The sequence below is a fragment of the Gymnoscopelus braueri genome, assembly GCF_963280865.1.
Source record: "Gymnoscopelus braueri genome assembly, chromosome: 18".
In the NCBI taxonomy this organism is placed as follows: domain Eukaryota; kingdom Metazoa; phylum Chordata; class Actinopteri; order Myctophiformes; family Myctophidae; genus Gymnoscopelus; species Gymnoscopelus braueri.
In genome coordinates, this window is record NC_137618.1 from 5,278,808 (window position 1) to 5,298,365 (window position 19,558).

The 19,558-nt window shown below is 46.2% G+C and overlaps 1 protein-coding gene across 1 annotated transcript in view; it reads right to left on the bottom strand.

Annotated features, from left to right (window-relative positions):
* LOC308105828 (uncharacterized protein) overlaps positions 1-19,558 on the bottom strand; it is a gene marked incomplete at both ends in the record, with an annotated part of 157,577 nt that overhangs the window by 20,089 nt on the left and 117,930 nt on the right. Inside the window, 5 exons of the mRNA XM_080456752.1 lie at positions 110-180; positions 792-859; positions 1,962-2,217; positions 7,345-7,517; positions 8,772-8,810. Coding sequence (XP_080312878.1) covers positions 110-180; positions 792-859; positions 1,962-2,217; positions 7,345-7,517; positions 8,772-8,810 — 607 coding nt within the window. The remainder of the gene's footprint in view (positions 1-109; positions 181-791; positions 860-1,961; positions 2,218-7,344; positions 7,518-8,771; positions 8,811-19,558) is intronic.

The window sequence follows — 19,558 nt, forward strand, 5'->3', positions numbered from 1 at the left end:
CTGGTGTAAAGTAACTAAGTACATTTACTGAAGTACTGTACTTAACAACTTAACAAGCTGAACAAAGTTTGAACAATTTATGTAATTTGACTCCTTCTCCCGCCCTCACCTGTGGGGGTGGTCTTCCAGAATGGGTGGGAGGCGGTTCTTCTGCCCAGCGTCCAGACCAGCTCCAATCTGCTGCAGATCCAACAAACACTTTATTACACATCAGGGGACGTCAACATTTATCGGTTCAAGGACTCTTTAGTTGAGAGAGAGATGAAGCAGGGGTCCCCACTATTATCCTTTCTATTAAAATGTCCTAATGGGTGGACGGTGGACGTTTTTTTTGATTGATTGAACATTTTATTAGGCAAAAAAATGTAAAACAGCACAGTTACATTTAAAATACTTTGTCTAACAGGTCCGTTCATAAAAGTCCTTGCGGACTTGTTTCCAATGAGGGCCTTGGTATTCAATTCATAGGCATATATAGTGGCACCACAGTTCAAATATCATTACAAAATAAACAGCAAAAAAAAATAACACTATGTACTGTACAACAAAAAAATAAAAAAGAGGGGGGGGGGGGGAAATGTACAAGAACGGGGGGGGGGTCTGCTGTCTAACGGGAAAATGGTACTACCTCCTACTTTGGCCTCCTGAAAGGTGATTTTTTAAGGCTCTTTTAAATGAGCCCAGCGAACTGCATTTTTTGAGGGATGGAGTTAGACTATTCCAATCCTGGGTGGCAGTGCTGTAGAATGTTACGTCACAAACGTAACATCTGGAGGTCATGTGTTACTTACCATGGTTACCATGTCTACGGGTTCCCCCTGGGGTTGTCGCTGCGACGTCAGAGGAGGGAGGGGAGCACCTGGAAGAAAGAAAGAAAGAAGAAAGAATTTTTTAATCCCACAGGGGATATTTAGCAGCCTGTATTTAGAGCACAGGTCAGGTAGGTTAGTGTGGGCCAGCAATGTTCGGAGTTCGCCAATCAGACTGGAATGTGAAAAATTGGACGGATCGGACGGATCCGTCTTGATCACTTGACTAAAGAGATAATATGTACCGATTTGCGTGATGTTTGGACAACATTTGTAGGAGTAATATAAAAAAGATTGTTTTGCAAACATTGTCCTCCTGGTGTCGCTATAATAGGGCAATGTTGAAAGGGTGGCATTTTTTCCTCAACGTAGTGCGAAAATGTTTCACCGCAATCGGAAGCTGTGTTAATGATTTGCGTTATTTTGTTCAAAACGGGCCACTCCTGCAAACTTTAGATGACTTTAGATGTCTTGGCTTTTAGAAGCCAATCAGGATGGAATATGATAAATCTAACACATCCGTCTTGATCACATGACTATAGAGATCATGTCTACCAATTTGCGTAGTAATATCCAAAAATGTGTCGGCCTCCTGGTGGCGCTATAAAAGACATGTGAAAAATGCAGGGCAAAGGTTTTTCCTTGGCCTCTAGGGAGTGCGCATACAAAGTTTTACACAGATCGGTGCAGTTATAGGTAAAACAAACACAAATTGGCCTGTTGTAGCGCCTTTCTTCCTCAGCCTATAGTGGGAATGTGTGTGCGAAATTTAACGGAAATCGCACGCTGTCTTAAAGAAAAAAGACGGACAGACGGACGGAAGGACACGCGGACCGACGGACTACGGGAGGACACACGGACGGACGGACGGACGGACGGACGGACGGACAGGGTGCAAAACATAGTCTCGACCATGCCTTTCGGCCTGGCGGAGACAATAAGTGTGTTCCAATGTCCAATGATACAATGTAGTTATTAGTTCGTCACAAGCACTTGTTAATACATTTTGACGGCTATGTTTGCAACTTTTTCGACTACAAAGTAGAGCATTCATTTTGGAAAAAAAAAAAAAAACACAATTTGAAATACAGATTACAAGGTTTCTTGCCCGACAGCAACGGTGTGAATAGAACATCACAGAGACTGTCTCACCGCCCATGTGGGCCTGTCTGCTCCCGGCCAGGTGTCCTCCATAGTAAGTGACGTGGGACAGCTGACTGTTGGCCCAGGACGAGTCCACGGTGGCCTTCTTCAACGCGCACACACCCTGGTCCTCCGTGTCAGAGTCCTGGCGCTGGTGTTCCATGTCGATGCAGCTCTGATTCATACCCGCTCCATGTGGATCTGTGGCGCATGTCTTCATGTACACACAGTACATGTCACCTCCTCCTCTCACATGATCAGAATACTGAGAGGAGAGGAGAGGAGAGGAGAGCAGCGGAGAGGAGAGGAGAGGGTAGGGTAGGGTAGGGGAGGAGGGGAGGGGAGGAGAGGAGAGGAGAGGAGAGGAGAGGAGAGGAGAGGAGAGGAGAGGAGAGGAGAGGAGAGGAGAGGAGAGGAGAGAAGAGGAGAGGAGAGGAGAGGAGAGGAGAGGAGAGGAGAGGAATACAAATGAAGGAAAGAGAGTGGTGGAGAAAAGAGTACATTTAGGAATACCATTTTAATATTTTTTTCTATGGATTAATCACCCCATGGAGATATGGATATCTTTTTCATTTTTTGATGCATTCCAAAGCCAATCATTTGGTGACCGGCAGCGGTTCCGGTAGGAGAAACGAAGAGTCTCCTTTGTGTCTCCTACCGGAACCGCTGCCTACCGGTCCGCTGGTAATCAAATTATTGGCTTAGGAGGAACGCGACAAAAACTAAAAAATATCCATGAACTCAAACTAATCGATAGGGAAACAAATTGTGGGTGAACTATCCCTTTAAGTCATTGACTGCCACTGACGTCAGTTGGCCCGAGGTCCACAGTGCCAATGACGAGTATGACGAGTTGTGTGTTCTCAGTGGTTTTCCACTAGATGGCGCTGTTCCCCAACCTAGATTTACTCCTCCATTCACTTCCTGGTTAACGTACTAGGGGAACCGACTGTATATCGCCTCCTGTGTTTTACTATGCATTTTTGGCGAGACACGCTATTTTCAACAGCCTTTAACAAGCCTCTGTGATTAGCAATGATCGGGGGATCGATCATACTGGAGATAAATATTCTGTGACTAGTTGAAAAGGTAGGGAAAACAAAAAAAATCGCTGGCAGTGGGTGATTTATTTATTTATTTACTCTGGCAGTGAATGAGTTAAGGGCCTTTTCAGACAGGGATCTACACACCGCCTGCATTCTCGCTTGGATCAGCGTCGCACTGGCAACCCCTCATTTCCACGCGCGCTGCGTGAAAAAAAAGCTGACCACGATCCAGCTCGGCCGGGCTAACCACGGAGCCCGGCCGGGCACAGCCCGAAGAAGGAACGTGGGCAGATCTTCGCCGCCACGTGGGCCCACCACCCGCGATCGGAACCAGTGGGGTCGGGTGCACTGTCAGATGGGTGGCAGTGACAGCAGAGGTTCCAGACGGACCAATCAGGGGCAGCAGAGGCTGACTTTTGGGACGTGGAACGTAACTACGCTGGTGGGGAAGGAGCCTGAGCTGGTGCGGGAGGCAGAGCGCTACCGGTTAGACCTGGTGGGGCTTGCCTCCACACATAGCAAGGACTCTGGAACCAAACTCCTGGACAAGGGGTGGACCTTGTTTTATTCTGGAGTTGCTCAGGGTGTGAGGTCTCAGGCGGGTGTGGGGATACTCACAAGCCCCCGGTTGAGTGCCATCACGTTGGGGTTCACCCCGGTGGACAAGAGAGTCGCCTCCCTCCGCCTAAGGGTTGATGGGGGGAAAACTCTGACTGTTGTCTGTGCGTACGCGCCAAACAAGAGTTCAGAGTATTCGGCCTTTTTGGATACCCTGCATGGGGTCCTGCATGGGGCTCCGGTGGGGGATTCCATAGTCTTGCTGGGGGACTTCAACGCACACGTGGGCAATGACGGGGATACTTGGACTGGCGTGATTGGGAGGAACGGTCTCCCTGATCTGAACCTGAGTGGTGGCTTGTTATTGGATTTCTGTGCTAGTCATGGACTGACAATAACAAACACCATGTTCAAACATAAGGATGCTCATAAGTGTACTTGGTACCAGAGTACCCTAGGCCAAAGATCAATGATCGATTTTGTAATCGTATCAGCTGATCTGAGGCCGCATGTTCTGGACACTCGGGTGAAGAGAGGGGCGGAACTGTCAACTGATCACCATCTGGTGGTGAGTTGGTTCAGATGGCGGGGGAAGCCTCTGGACAGACCTGGCAAACCCAAGCGTGTAGTGCGGGTGAACTGGGAACGTTTGGAGGAGACCTCTGTTCGGAAGGAATTTAACTCCCACCTCCGGCGGGACTTCTCTGGCATCCCTGTGGAGGTTGGGGGCATTGAACAGGAATGGGCAATGTTCAAAGCCTCTATTGCTAAAGCTGCGGCTGTGAGCTGTGGTCAGAAGGTCTTAGGTGCCTCAAGGGGCGGTAACCCTCGAACACCCTGGTGGACAGCGGTGGTCAGGGAAGCCGTCCGACTGAAGAAGGAGGCCTATCGGGGTATGATATCCCAGGGGACTCCAGAGGCAGTTGCAAGGTACCGACAGGCCCGAAGGGCGGCAGCCACAGCTGTGACGGAGGCTAAGCAGCGGGTGTGGGAGGAGTTCGGGGAATCCATGGAGAAGGACTTTCGGGCGGCACCAAAGTTGTTCTGGACGACCATACGGCACCTCAGGAGGGGAAAGCGGGGAACCATCCAAGCTGTATACAGCAAGGATGGGGCTCTGCTGACTTCAAGTGAGGAAGTCGTAGGGAGGTGGAAGGAACACTTTGAGGAACTCCTAAACCCAATGACATCAGACCCACCCTCCCTGACAGGAGCAGAGCCTGAGGATGATGGGGGATCGGCGTCAATCTCCCGGAAGGAAGTCACTGAGGTAGTTAAACAACTCCACAGTGGCAAAGCTCCGGGGGTTGATGAGATTCGTCCAGAAATGCTGAAGGCTCTGGGTGTTGAGGGGCTGTCTTGGTTGATACGTCTTTGCAACATCGCGTGGAAGTCTGGGACAGTACCGAGGGAGTGGCAGACTGGGGTGGTGGTCCCACTTTTCAAAAAGGGGGACCAGAGGTTGTGTGCCAATTACAGAGGTATCACATTACTCAGCCTCCCTGGGAAAGTTTATGCCAAGGTACTGGAAAGGAGGGTCCGGCCGATAGTCGAACCTCAGATTCAAGAGGAGCAATGTGGTTTCCGTCCTGGTCGTGGAACAACTGACCAACTCTTTACTCTGGCAGGGATCCTGGAGAGGGCCTGGGAGTATGCATATCCGGTCTACATGTGTTTTGTGGATTTGGAGAAGGCATATGACCGGGTCCCCCGGGAGTTTCTGTGGGAGGTGCTGCAGGAATATGGGGTGAGGGGGACCTTGTTGAGGGCCATCCAATCTCTGTACGCCCAAAGCGAGAGCTGTGTCCGTGTGCTCGGCAGTAAGTCGGATTATTTTCCAGTGGGGGTTGGTCTCAGACAGGGCTGCGCCTTGTCACCTATCCTGTTTGTGATTTTCATGGACAGGATCTCGAGGCGAAGTCGTGGCGGAGAGGGTATACGGTTCGGTGAGCTAAGGGTTGCGTCACTGCTTTTTGCGGATGATGTGGTCCTGATGGCACCATCGGTCCGGGACCTTCAGCTCTCACTGGATCGGTTCGCAGTCGAGTGTGCGTCGGCTGGGATGAAAATCAGCATCTCCAAATCTGAGGCCATGGTTCTCAGCAGGAAACCGGTGGATTGTGCAGTCCGGGTAGGGAATGAGGCTTTGCCCCAGGTGAAGGAGTTTAAGTATCTCGGGGTCTTGTTCACGAGTGAGGGGAGGACGGAGCAGGAGATCAGCCGGAGAATCGGAGCAGCAGGAGCGGTATTGCAGTCGCTGTACCGCACTGTGGTGACGAAAAGAGAGCTGAGCCAGAAGGCAAAGCTCTCGGTCTTCCGAGCAATCTTCGTTCCTACTCTCACCTATGGTCATGAAGTGTGGGTCATGACCGAAAGAATAAGGTCGCGGGTACAAGCGGCCGAAATGAGTTTTCTCAGACGGGTGGCTGGCATCTCCCTTAGAGATAGGGTGAGAAGTTCGGTCACCCGGGAGAGACTCGGAGTAGAGTCGCTGCTCCTTCGCTTGGAAAGGAGCCAGCTTAGGTGGTTCGGGCATCTAGTACGGATGCCTCCCGAGCGTCTCCCTAGGGAGGTCCTCGCTGCACGTCCCACTGGGAGGAGACCCCGGGGCAGACCAAGGACCAGATGGGCGGATTACATCTCCACACTGGCCTGGGAACGCCTCGGGATCCCCCAGGAGGAAGTTGCTAATGTTGCTCAGGAGAGGAAGGTCTGGAGCTCTCTGCTGGAACTGTTGCCCCCGCGACCCGACTCCGGATAAGCGGTTGAAGATGGATGGATGGATGGACGATCCAGCTCTTGTCATGGTGTGTGCGTGAAAATGAGCACGAGTGAGGCGACCATTTCACGGGAGCATCTCATTGAAAATTAATTCAATGGCTTAGTTGGTCTTTCACTCAATAGGGACCGCTCCCGTCGCAAGTTGATGATGTCATATGTCCATGTGTGGTCCAGCCCTATGGAATGTATGGAATGCATATGCTAATAAAAAAACGACTTAATACTTCCTAAAGTTAATATGAGCATCAAAGCACTATTTTAAACACTTTGTATTATAAGTGGTTAATGTATGTTTTGTAATAAAAAAAGAAAATTGTAACTAAAGTTTTCAAATGATTGTAGTGGAGCAAAGGTATAATATTTGCCTCTGAGATGTAGTGGAGTAGAAGTTAAAGTACAGAATTTTTTTAAATTGAATTGAACTGAATTTACTCCAGTAAAGTAAAAAATACCTCAAAATTGTACTTAATTATACATAAACGGTCCGGACCGTTTTTGACAAAAAAAAAATGTATACGTGGGGCCCACGTGGGGCGCTCTAACGAAACTTTGGGATCATCCAAGGAGTCTCTGAGAAGGAGAGGCCGGATGTGGATCCATGTCAAAAATCCTTCCGGTCGGCCTTTCCAATGTTAACTCCTTGACTAAAAGCTTAATATCTCCATTTCTTTTTAACGTGGTGGAAGCAAGCCGTTTTCGATCGGCGATCACTCTGCAATGGAAGATCGCGTTAGAAATATTATTGTTCCAGGCGCTAGTCTGGACCCTCCGCCGTCTCGCACGCACGCTTTGTTTACATGCACTTCCGCGTCGGGGCTTCTACAGCACGAAACGTATCAACGTAAGTGGATGGAAGAAATGCAGGCACGGAACGTACAGTATTTTAATAAACCTCTGGCACCCAATGTGTTAAGTACAGCACTTGAGTAAATGTACTTAGTTACTTGACACCACTGCCACTTATAAACCAAAATTCGATCCCAGTTTGAATGAGTACAACTGATCACCTGAGGCTGTCCTGGTTCTCCTGGGGACCTTCCTTCATGGCCTGGCCCAGGATGGAGCCGTCTGTGTGGGATAGCGGTCCTGGATGGCTGCAGGATGCCTGGCCCAGGAAGGAGGTCTGTGTGCGGGAGAGCGGTCCTCCTCGATGTGTGGAGAACCAGCCCTTGGTGAAGCTCTGTAAGTGGGACAGGGTTATAGTTCAGAATCAGAATCAGGTTTATTGTCACATCACAGGATTACAAAGTTAAAGACGGGGTGCGGTGATTTTCAGTGATTTTTCCCCCCCTAAAACATAATCATCAGGTATTATGGTTAAACTAGGAGGAAGATTTTTTCAAAAAAGTGTACAGAAATTGTAAAAATTATGTTTTTTTTATGTGGACACGCCTCCAGTTCATTAACATATATACCTGGTTCTCACCTTAGCACCTCCTCCACCACCTTAGCACCACCCACCTGTCCTAGTCCCTCCTCCTCCTCATGCCCACACCTGTTGTGTTATGATAATGAGGGGGAGGGTATGTTTTTACTATGTCACTAAAGCGCTGTTTCTCTATTGGCACGTTTGACCCTCATGGTTTCAGCCTCCAGGTAGAAACTCAAAATAGTCAGAGAAGACATAAAACACCATAAAAACACCACCAGGGGGCTTAATGAAGTTCTATCAACCTCATAGACACATGAAAAAGTGCAAAACCATGCCACCACCTCTTTAAAAAGTGGGTGAAATTCGTTTTCGTACATCGTTCCCATCATAACGTTATTTCCATTAGAAAGAAGAGGGGGAGGAATTCGTTTTCGTACATCGTTCCCATCGTAACGTTATTTCCATTAGAAAGAAGAGGGGGAGGAAGAAGGGGGGGAAGGGAGATCAAACAAGAGAACAAAAAAAAAGTTTTATTTACACTAGTACATGGTAGTTACTAGTAGTTAACAAAATTAATGAAATAACGCAAACCGGAATAGGAAATAAATACAATAAATGAATAATAAACACATTTTAGTTAACTGACAAAATGGTAAATGAGGCTTTGCAAAACAACAAAAAATAAACAATAACTAATTGTAACTTTTTGTGCTTACAAAACGTATGAAAACTAACTCAAATCATACAGAACATGTCCTTAGTTTCAGTCTTTAAAATTAGCAGAAAAAGCTGATCTAAAAGCTCACAATGTGTCGTGATGCAACGTGTTGTGAGCTTGTAGATCTGCTAGTTATTCTTGCTATTTTATGACCTTGACATTTTACAATAATGAAAAAAAAACTAATACAATTTCAATAAAAGTAATCATTTTCACACAAATATAAAATAAACTAGCAAACATGTCTAGGACAAACAAATCAAAACTAAAGTGAAATTGAAAACATTAAGTCATACGGAAATGAAAAATCAAAATGAATGTGAAATTCAAAACTAAATAATAACCTTGGTGTGGGATATCTGTCATGGATGTGTGCAGGATGTCTGGTCCAGGATGGAGCTCTCTGTGTGAGATAGCAGTCCTGGATGAGTGGAGCAGAGGCATCATTTCAGGACATAGAGGGTGGCAAGAACTTTGACAACATAAGTCCTATTTCTGAAGAAAGAAAAAAAGCCGATCTACAAGATCACAATGCGACACGTGAGCCTGTAGATCAGCTTTTTTCATAAGCATTTTTTTGCGATAAAAAAATAAAATAATCATCCTATAATTCTACAAAGCTCTGTGTGTGCGTCTGTCTGTGCGTGACCCACAAACTCGTCTGCCCGGTTCTCCTCAATGGCTGGAGCAATTGATCTGCATTTGCACACAGCCATTGACCATTACCATGTGCACGGAACACCGAAGCCCGTTTTTCGCTTTCCCCAAATGTCAGCTGTTTATTAGCGTTTTTGTGTTTGCTGGCTCCTGGGTTGCCAAATCATGTGTGTGAAACAAGCGCCGGTGTTGCCACATCCGTGAAACAAGCGTGGGTGCTCACATCCCCCGATGGGTATGGTCTAGTCATAATAATATGATTATTTATTTATTAGAGGTGGTCAAAATATGCAAAAAACTAAAATCAAAACGCGTCTGTGGGCTTGCAGATCTGCTATTTCTGATTTAAAAATATTTATGAAAAATTTTCAAGATGGAAATTATTATGACAATTATGCAACATAATCGCGGTTATCTCAAATAATTGTGATCGCACGATTCTGGAATAATGTTGACAGGCCTACCCAGGGTGGAGGTCTGTCTGTGGGCTATCAGTCCTCCTGGATGTGTGCAGGATATCTGGCCCAGGATGAGTCTCTGTCTGTGGGATATCAGTCCTGGATGTGTGGAGAACCAGCTCAAACCCGATTCCCCTCCGTGCCTTGTGCCCCTGATGTTCCTGCTCCACATCTGTCAGGAGAGACACATGGATTCTTTGTTTTCATGTTAGGTTTGAATTATTTGTTTTCATGTTAGGATTGAATTATTTGTTTTCATGTTAGGATTGCATTCAAACTACAATCTGCTTACTTTCATTTAACTGGCAATTACTGTAATTATATATAATTAACCCATTAAAACCAGGAAAGCATATAATAATAATAATAATAACAATAACAATAACAATAACAATAACAATAATAATAATAATAAATATAAAACTTTATTTGTATAGCACCTTTCATGACATGAAATGCAGCTCAACGTGCTTTACAGAAAAAGGCATTAGTCCCCCACAATGTCTATTTCTTGCGCATAGGCATCCACACAGGGCCACTCCACACTCACTGGACCCACACAGAAACTCTGCCGTATTGGAGAATTCACACAGATCCAAAATGTGCATTCACTCTCAGGGATTCACTCTCAAAGATTCACTGTAGGGATTCACCCAACATTCCCTCAGGTAGTCACACAGATCTCACACCTGCACACTCACTCTCACATTTACTCTTATTTACTCTTGTATTGTGCACAGCTCATAAAGCAATAAACATTGAGTGTGTGTGTCACGGTTCTTCAAAACTAGCAGATATACAAGCACATAGCGCATCACTTAATGCACTACGAGCTTGTAGATCTGCTATAACATTTTTGCAAATCTTTGAATACACAGTATATATATATATATATATATATATATATATATATATATATATATATATATATTATTATTTTTTTAAGCAAAAGTTTTACTCAAATCTTTGCTTCCGGCGGTCCCTGGCACAAAATAATTTGAGATGGGGGTCCGCGGCCAAAAACATATAATTTTGTATTGGGCTAAACATCATTTCTAAATGGGTTAAACAAGTAATTATCAAAACAAAAGTTCTCATCTGTCCATCCATCCATAATGTTACCTCCACTGTAATCCTGTCCACGGGGTCTCAGAGGTTGCGGTTCAGGTTGGTCAGAACCGGGGTTCTGTGGGACCCGGTGAGGTCTGAGATGGAGCCTGGACTGGCGGGGAGAAGTTCTGGGCGGCACGGGGCAGGGAGGTGGGGTGCTAGGCGGTCTGGGGCAGGGAGGCGGGGTGCTGGGCGGTGCGGGGCAGGTTGGTGGGGTGCTAGGCGGTCTGGGGCAGGTTGGTGGGGTGCTGGGCGGTCTGGGAAAGGGAGGCGGGCTCTGTAGAGGTGTAGGCTGGCATCCATGGTACAGGGGGGTGGTGAGGGGCAGGAGGAAGGGCAGGGGACGAGAGACATCTGCTCTGAACTGTAGGAGAGAGAGAGAGAGAGAGAGAGAGAGAGAGAGAGAGAGAGAGATGGATAGCCAAATTCCAATACTCTAAACTTCCACACTTGCACACTCCACTCGCGACTTAGTCCCACCTCCGAGCAAGGAGGTGAGGATTAGTTGCGAGTGCGGAGGATTCAAGCAGGTTGGACTAACAGCCACATTCCAGTACATTTCTGCCTACTCGTTCCTCGTCCTGGACGCTGTATTTCTCTCTTATATATGCTTATGAATTGAGCTGTTTGACATGCATTCTCGCACACCGCAAAACGCCCATACACAACAAAACCAAACCAAATGGACCCATAAAGTTCCATTTGTACACTCTCAGAGTTATGGGAAAAAGCCTTCATTACAAACATTGATAACACCTGAAGGAAGTGAGCAAGAAATTATATGGCTGCTTATATCTAACCTTTATGTTACCATCACTTATGTATAATACTTCTACAATACATTAGGATATGTGACAGCTTGTCAAGAGCCTAAATGTCTCCACTAGCCTAGTGGGGACATTTAGGCCTAATCTAGGCCTAATAGCTATTGTTTTGGTACAGCCTATCTTGTTATGGTTCAGTTTGTCCTTCAGGCAGCTACAGTATAACTATGATCTCTGCCCTGTGCTCGAGGCAGAACTACCGTACCACTGACATGAGTGTTAATGTACTTCTGACCGTGATATCATGTAACATAAAGCATAATCATCACCACCTAGAATATTGTCTCGACTCCTATGTGCCTCATCGATTGCTGATTGATCCAGAATTCCACTACAGAAGTATGGAAGAGGCCCAATTTCTTTCCAATATGGCTGCTGTGCATAGAGACTATATTGGACTGGAGGACGGAGTGCGGAGTGTGCAGGAATGAAGGTATTGGAATTTGGCTCATGCTTCTACCTGCTCGTTGCCGTAGGACAAGATGGCCGCCGTCAGCTCTCTTAAGGTGCTCAGCTGCTGATCCACTTCCTGTCTGGCCGGCTGCAAGCCCCGCCTCCTTCTGTTTCTGGTCTTTGATTGGTAGGCGGTTGCCAGGGAGACCAGGTCCTGAAGCCGAGGAAGACATTATGTTACAGTGGTGGAGTGTTGAACTATTATTTAGGATACTCACGACTTTCTCTCCAATACCTTTCAAAGAAAAATATTGTACTTCTGATGCCATTTTATATAATTATTAAAAATGTTACATGTACCACTAAAGCTATACTAAGTAGCTTTTTCAATTAAACAAAAGTTATTTTTGATATATACTCTCACTGGTAGATTTTTAGCAATAAACATTCCACATAAATGTGTATTTGACAACGTCCCTAAACATTATTGTCTCTATGTTTTGCACCCTGTCCGTCCGTCTGTCTGTGAGCAGCTAATCTCCGGCACCGTTGGTCCGTTAGCTGCAAAACTGTGCAAACACTCCCTGGAGGCCAGAGCCAAACCTCTGCTCCCAATTTTTCAGATTGGCCTGTTATAGTGCCACCAGGAGGCTAATTTTAGCAAACCCCATTTTTTAATATAACTCCTACAGATTTTGTCCAAACATCACGCAAATCGGTACACAGTGGCCCTCATTTATCAACGCGGTGCAGCCCAAATAATGGGCGTACGGCGAGATCACCGCACCTTTCGGCATTTATCAATATATCCTGACGTGGGCTTCATCCTACCGTACGCTGAAATCTCACGTCTGGTCACGAGCAGTTGTTGACTTTGGCTGCGGTCGTTTTTCCATCCTAGACCTGCGGAGCATCATTGTCTGACTGTCTGACAGGCATCTGGACACATATATCCACTCCAAAATGTATATCTACACTATAAAATAATCCCTGTGAAAATATAACATTTTATAAAGTAATTTAAACAAACTGCTTTAACAGTCATTCAGATAAGATTGCAGATCTGGCTGCATTGAAAATAGCAGATCTACAAGCTCACAAGTGTTGTGTTGCATCGTGACGCATTGTGAGCTTGTAGGTCTGCTATTTTCAAAATATACGAGCGCTTTTGCGTCGGGAGTCCCGCGGTCGGGACTCCCGACCATCTTTTCATGGACAGTGAGGTCTACAAACTTACAGTAGCTTGTCCTATGGTATGGAGTTATGTCATAGAGAGTTATATAGGCTACAACCTGGCTGGGTTAAGGATATAAACCTGACGCTCCAATCTCTTATAACATGGGTGGCGGCACGGGATCAATGCAGACCGCCCGAGTCTCATGGGGAATATAGCCTACATGACTGCTTTAGTGTAACTCGAACACGCACTGCTCGGTATGGGGTAAATAAATATACAAGTATTCCATTCATGGCGATGTGATTGGTATCAAATGTCAAATATCAATGGTAACAAAGATTGTACCGTAACGGATTATGAAAGACACAGGTGCGTGTGTGTGTGTGTGTGAGAGAGAGAGAGAGAGAGAGAGAGAGAGAGAGAGAGAGAGAGAGAGAGAGAGAGAGAGAGAGAAAGAGAGGCGTGTGCATGTGTGCGTGCGTGCGTGTGTGTGTGTGTGTGTGTGTGTGTGTGACTTGACAGGCAGCGAGGCGAGGCGAGCCAGCGAAACTCTTTCTTTGGTCGTATTATGGTTCTTCATGTCGTAAAATCGGGGTGTTTCGAGAATATTTAAGGGCGTGTTATTTAAATGACGCTCGTTTTCAGACGTGAGATTTATCAAGGCTGGGACCAAATGTACGCTCGGATCGGCTGTGTAGGATTCGTTGATAAATGTGACTTCGACGTTGGCGTACGGCCGAATATATGGAAAAATATACGCTGATTTATACGTTCCGTTGATAAATGAGGGCCAGTATCTCTATAGTCATGTGATCAACACTGATCTGTCAGATTTTCCATATACCTTCCTTCCTGATTGGCTAAGATTGGCTTCCAAAATGTGCAGGATAGGTCCGTTTTGAACAAAATGCTTCAAATCATGAACGCAACGTGTGATTTCCATGAAATGTTGCACACACATTCCCACTAGACCGAGGAAGAAATGCCACCCATTTCACATTGGCCTGTTATTGCGCCACCAGCAAGTCTAATTAAGCAAAACACATTTTTGGAACAAAATGCCTCAAATCATCAGTGTCCGATTGCCGTGAAAGGCCTAAGAAAAAATTACACCCGTTTCACATTGGCCTATTATAGCGCCACCAGGAGGCCACAATAACCTACCTGACCTGGTGGAGACCTGTGCTCCGAGGAGCACTTTTTCTAGTTAAATAATGTTTTTAATCGTGAGTGTCTCCCACCAAATTGACGCAGGCACTGGACATATATTTATAAATGTATGTATTTTCCCGTTAATAAATACAGTTTCTGACGATGTGGTGTTGCATTCCAAAATATACACGGGTGCTAAGACCCTGTAGCGTTCATTTGTCACCATTCCTTCCCTGATTGACAGACGCTGTAGTGACACGGAGCTACCAGTAGTTGTCGTCAAATTCAACCACTGGGATGAATGCTGCCCAGAATTAGCTTTAAGCCTTATTTCACATAATGGTGAAAATAGCAGATTGAGTTAAGCCATAAAACAACCATTTCTCTTGTGAGGACCAGGAACATGTTCCAAGTTGACAAGTATAGCGATGAAAGTACACACACACACACACACACACACACACACACACACACACACACACACCTGTGAGTAGAGGACCAGGGGTCCTTTGCGTGTGCTGTAGGTCTTCGGGGGGGCGGTGTCTAGCCCGCCGAGCAGGCGGCCGCTATTGGACAATCGCAGCAGGGCACCGTGTGACCTCCAGATGTAGTAATCCTATTGGTCGAGAGGGTGCAAGGTAAAGACGTTTGATTTGAACACTCTTTGAACAGGAGAGTGCATACTTGAATAAAAGTACGAGTACGTTATTGGCATCAACATATATGTCCAGTACTTTGTTCTTTGTGCCATGATGCAAGTCCAGGGGTGCACATTATACTTTAGAATTTAGAATGTATCACTTCAGTTTAACCACTTAGACCCTCTATTGTAAAACGGACCTGAGTTGCACTGTACTTGGTGCGTTCTATTTTAATCTGCACAGAATCTGACTGGTGAATGGTGCCCCCAGAATAGGGACGCTGGGTTTCAAGTGGTTAAATGCCAAGTATAAAGTTATTTTCAATCCTACATATAATTTGACTAACCTCCGTGGTGGGTGTGTGTGTGTGTGGGTGGGTGGGTGGGGGGGGAGATGATCGCACCACAACTTCGGTCCGCGGCCGTGTATGCGTGGACACGCACGTGCGCATGCACGTTGGGGAGGCACGTGTCACAATGTACATTATTTGTGTTTGCGCGACGCCCGTGTGTGTGTGTTCGCGACGGGCCACGGGCCGCATGAGGATGTACAGTGGTGTGTGTGTGTGTGTGTGTGTGTGTGTGTGTGTGTGTGTTTGTTTGTGCGCGCTCGCTCGCGACGGCTCGCACGCGACGGCTCGCACGCGCGTGTGTGTGTTGGCGACGGCCGACGGGGAACGGCTCCGCCTGTTAGATCTTTATATGCGCGGGTGTTTGTGGGTGTTCTGTTCCTCCACGACGGGATGTGCGTGTGTGTGTATATGTTACAGGGAAATTGGCATTCCAGGGAAAATGAAAGGGGTACGCTTGTTTTCACCACCCCTCAGGCAATTCTGTAGAATCAACGCTAGAGGGCAATGCAAGCCAGACATGAGCCCCACACCACACACGCATGCACAAACGAGCACGCACACACGCATGCGCACGCGCACACACACACACACACACACACACACACACACACACACACACACACACACACACACACACACACACACACACACACACACACACAGCCTCATTCCATGCAGTTGAAGCACAAGGGGGCGGGCCTGGCGGGCTATGTTAGTGCAGTGAGTGGCACTTGGGGCAAACGCAGTCCCCACAACATCATTTACGATTCTGTGCCTATCGGTACATAACTCGGACGGCGCTTAAGTCGACTAGCAGACCATCGGCCGGTCGTCGCGGGCACTCGCGCCTGGAGGCGCTCGGGCGCGACTCCTCGGCCTCAAGGTCTGCTAAGGCGGCGCGCCTCAGTCATGGTCCAAAACTATACTTTATCAGCGAAAAAAAAGTAGTCCGCGGTTGTTTGAAAAAGTAATGTCCCGAGCGGGAGTCAAACCCCGGCTCCCAGTGGTAGTGGGTGGGGAGTCCAATGATTATCGAAGTGCGCCACTGAGCCTTGTAATAGTGGTGTAAAGTAACAAAGTAGATTTACTCAAGTACAATTTTGAGGTATTCGTACTTTACTTGAGTATTTCTCTCATATTATCCATTTTATTTTCAGCGTTCCCCTAGCGTAGCTTCCTGGTTGTTATATTGTTGTTGTGGTCGTCGTCCTCGCATCAAAGCCCCGCCTCGCAGCACCGCCCCGCGCCTATAAAAGTAGCGCTCCCCTGTCAATTTCCCTGGACTGCCAATTTCCCTGTGACATATACACTACACCATTGCTTCTCAAAGTGGGGTCCGGGGACCCCCAGGGCTCCTTAAGGGAGTTCCAGGGGGTCCCCAGCTAAATGATAGATTAGGCACCAAATGGACCCTTATGGGTCTGTAACTCTGACAGTGTACAAATGGAACCAAATGGACTCTAACGGGTCCATTTGGTTCCATTTGTACACTCTCACAGTTAAATTAACATACATTTTACCATATAAACTGGGGTCAAAGGGATAGAAATGCCATTAAATGGGGGTCCGTAGCCCTAATGCATGTCAAACTGGGGGTCCTTGAAATTAAAATGGTTGAGATTCACTGCTAGAGCCGTAAAAAAATCTTCTCTTATGGGGGTCCCTGGCATATCTTTTCAAATGGGGGTCCGCGGGCTAACAAGTGTCAATTTGGGGGTCCTTGCCATGAAAAAGTTTGAGAACCACTGCACTACACAGTACAAACTCACTTTCGATCCCTGATAAACTGTCTGTTCTCACCGCATAAGCCAAACTGCACACTTTGGGTGCTCATATCCCCCTACGGGTATGGTCTAGTCTGTCCTAATCTAAACAGATATTCTCTCTCGTTTTCCTCGTGACATACTGTCTCTTAGGGAGAAATATTTACCTATTTATCTACTATGTAATGTGACATACAAGTAAGGTGTGTCATGTGGTGTGTCTAGACGTGTGTCGTGTACCTGTGGTATGTAGCAGACGTCTAGACGTGTGTCATGTACCTGTGGTGTGTCTAGACGTCTAGGATCAAGGTTATTTTAATTTGTCTCCCAAGGGAGAAATTTGTCTTGGACACACAGACCAGCAGCATACACAATACCATATAGTACAGGACAGATACAAAAACAAAAACATAAACACACAGTGACATGTACAGTCCGTTTTTCCTAGTCATCACCCTCCATAATAATAATAAATAATAATAATAGCCACCTCATTCAGTATATAGTGCAATAAGACCAACACCTTAGCACACCTCAAAACCTTCTGCCCCGCCGTCTGCCCACCGCAAGGACATCATTGAGGAGTGTAATTGACATAGGGACAAAGGAGTACTTGTACCTATTGTAGTTGAACGCATGGGTCCCGTACCTCCTACCTGACGGCAGTAACCTATACTCAGTGTGTAGGACATGAGAGGAGTCAGACACAATCTTCTTAGCCAGCCCAATGGTGGACTGCTCAAAAATGACCTGGGGGGTGTGGACATACCCATAATCTTCCCTGCCATTTTGACTAATCTAAGGATCTCAGATGTATACTTTACCGTCAGGTTTCCGAACCAACTGGTGATACCATATCTGACAACAGACTCTATACTAGCTCTATAAAAGATCAGCATTATGTTTCTACATACACCAAAGAGTCTAAACGGAGAAAATGAAGGCGCTGGTGTATTTTTGCACACACACTTGTCACATGAGTGTGCCAGCTCATTTCACAATCGATCTGTACTCCTAGATATTTATAGGAGGTGACCTGTTTGATGTCATGACCATGAATGGTGATCGTGGTGTGGTCTCCTATGGACCTGGGATCCACCACAATCTCCTCAGTTTTCCTTACATTAATTTGTAAGTGGTGTTCATCACACCATTCTACAAACCTGTCCACTCTAGTTGTATGGCTACTGATGTCACATTCACTTGTGAGTAGACTGAGGATAACAGTGTCATCAGAGAACTTAAATACATACTGATTGGGTTGTGAGCTGACACAATCATTTGTGTATAAAGTAAACAAAAAGGGACGAGCTATCTGTCCCCTGAGGGGCCCCTGTACTACTCACTGCATTATCAGAGAGTGCCGAGTTAAATCTCACCTGTTGTGGCCTATTAGATAAAAAATACCACTTAATTAAAAACGGATTCACCTTCAGATCAGCTAATTTACGGAGAAGAATATCTGGACGGATTGTGTTGAAGGCGAACTAATCTAGTGATCGCTCTGTTTCCTTACGGAGCTCCACAGTTATAATTCTCTCCAGGGATTTAACCACATTGGAGGTTAGTGCTACTGGCCTATAATCATTGTTTTCTAATGGACAGGGCTTTTTTGGAACTGGAACTATGATCGATTTTTTCCATAGTTCTGGCACCGTGTTGGTGTCGATAGAAACCTGGAAAAGACGATGCCATGCTGGAGTTAATTCCTCCGCACATGTTTTTAGGAGGAATACACATTCCATCCGGTCCTGTTGCTTTGTTAGTCTGCAAAGCTTTAAACACCTTAGTAACCGAACCTGCATCAATTATTATTCTATCATCATCACCATCACATGGTAAGGCATTTATTACATCACAGCATTCTTTGACAGTGTCAGTCTCAAAACGCATTAAAAAATCATTTAGCTCATTTGCCTTTGCGCTCTCATTCTGAGCAGCCATGGGCTTCCTGGTAGGTTGCATGTTTGTCATCTTCCTGATAGAGTCCCATAGTCTCTTGATATTGGAGCTGGCTAACTCCTGCTCTGCACGCTCTTTATGGGGGTCATACCTATGTTCCCCGGACCTACTGTATGTTCCCCCACTAAGGTTATGGTTAGGGTTAGGTTTAGGTTAGGTCCTATATTCCCCGCTCTCCTAGGAAAGCGGGGAACATAGAACCTGGGGAACATAGGTACGGTCCCCTCTTTATGCTGCCTTCTGGATTCCCTCAGCTGCAGACTAAGTTCACTTTCTGCAGCCTTCATAGCTGCTGTGTCCCCCATCCTGAAGGCTGTCTTCTTTCTCCGAATGCAGTCCTGGATTCCCTTTGTGATATAGGGTTTATTGTTTGGATATTTAGTAAAAGTTTTCTGGGGTATTATTGAATCCACACAGAAGGTGATGTAAGCGGTTATTGTCTCTATGGCTATGTTGACATCTGCATCGTGAAAGAAGACATCCCAGTCTGTGCATAAAAAGCAGCCCTTCAGCTCCTCCACTGCATCACCAGACCACACATGTATAGTCTTGGTGACTGGTTTGCTAGATTTAAACACAGATCTATATGTGGGGGTGAGATGGACAGCCTTATGGTCAGAGGTGGCTAGTGGAGCCATAGCT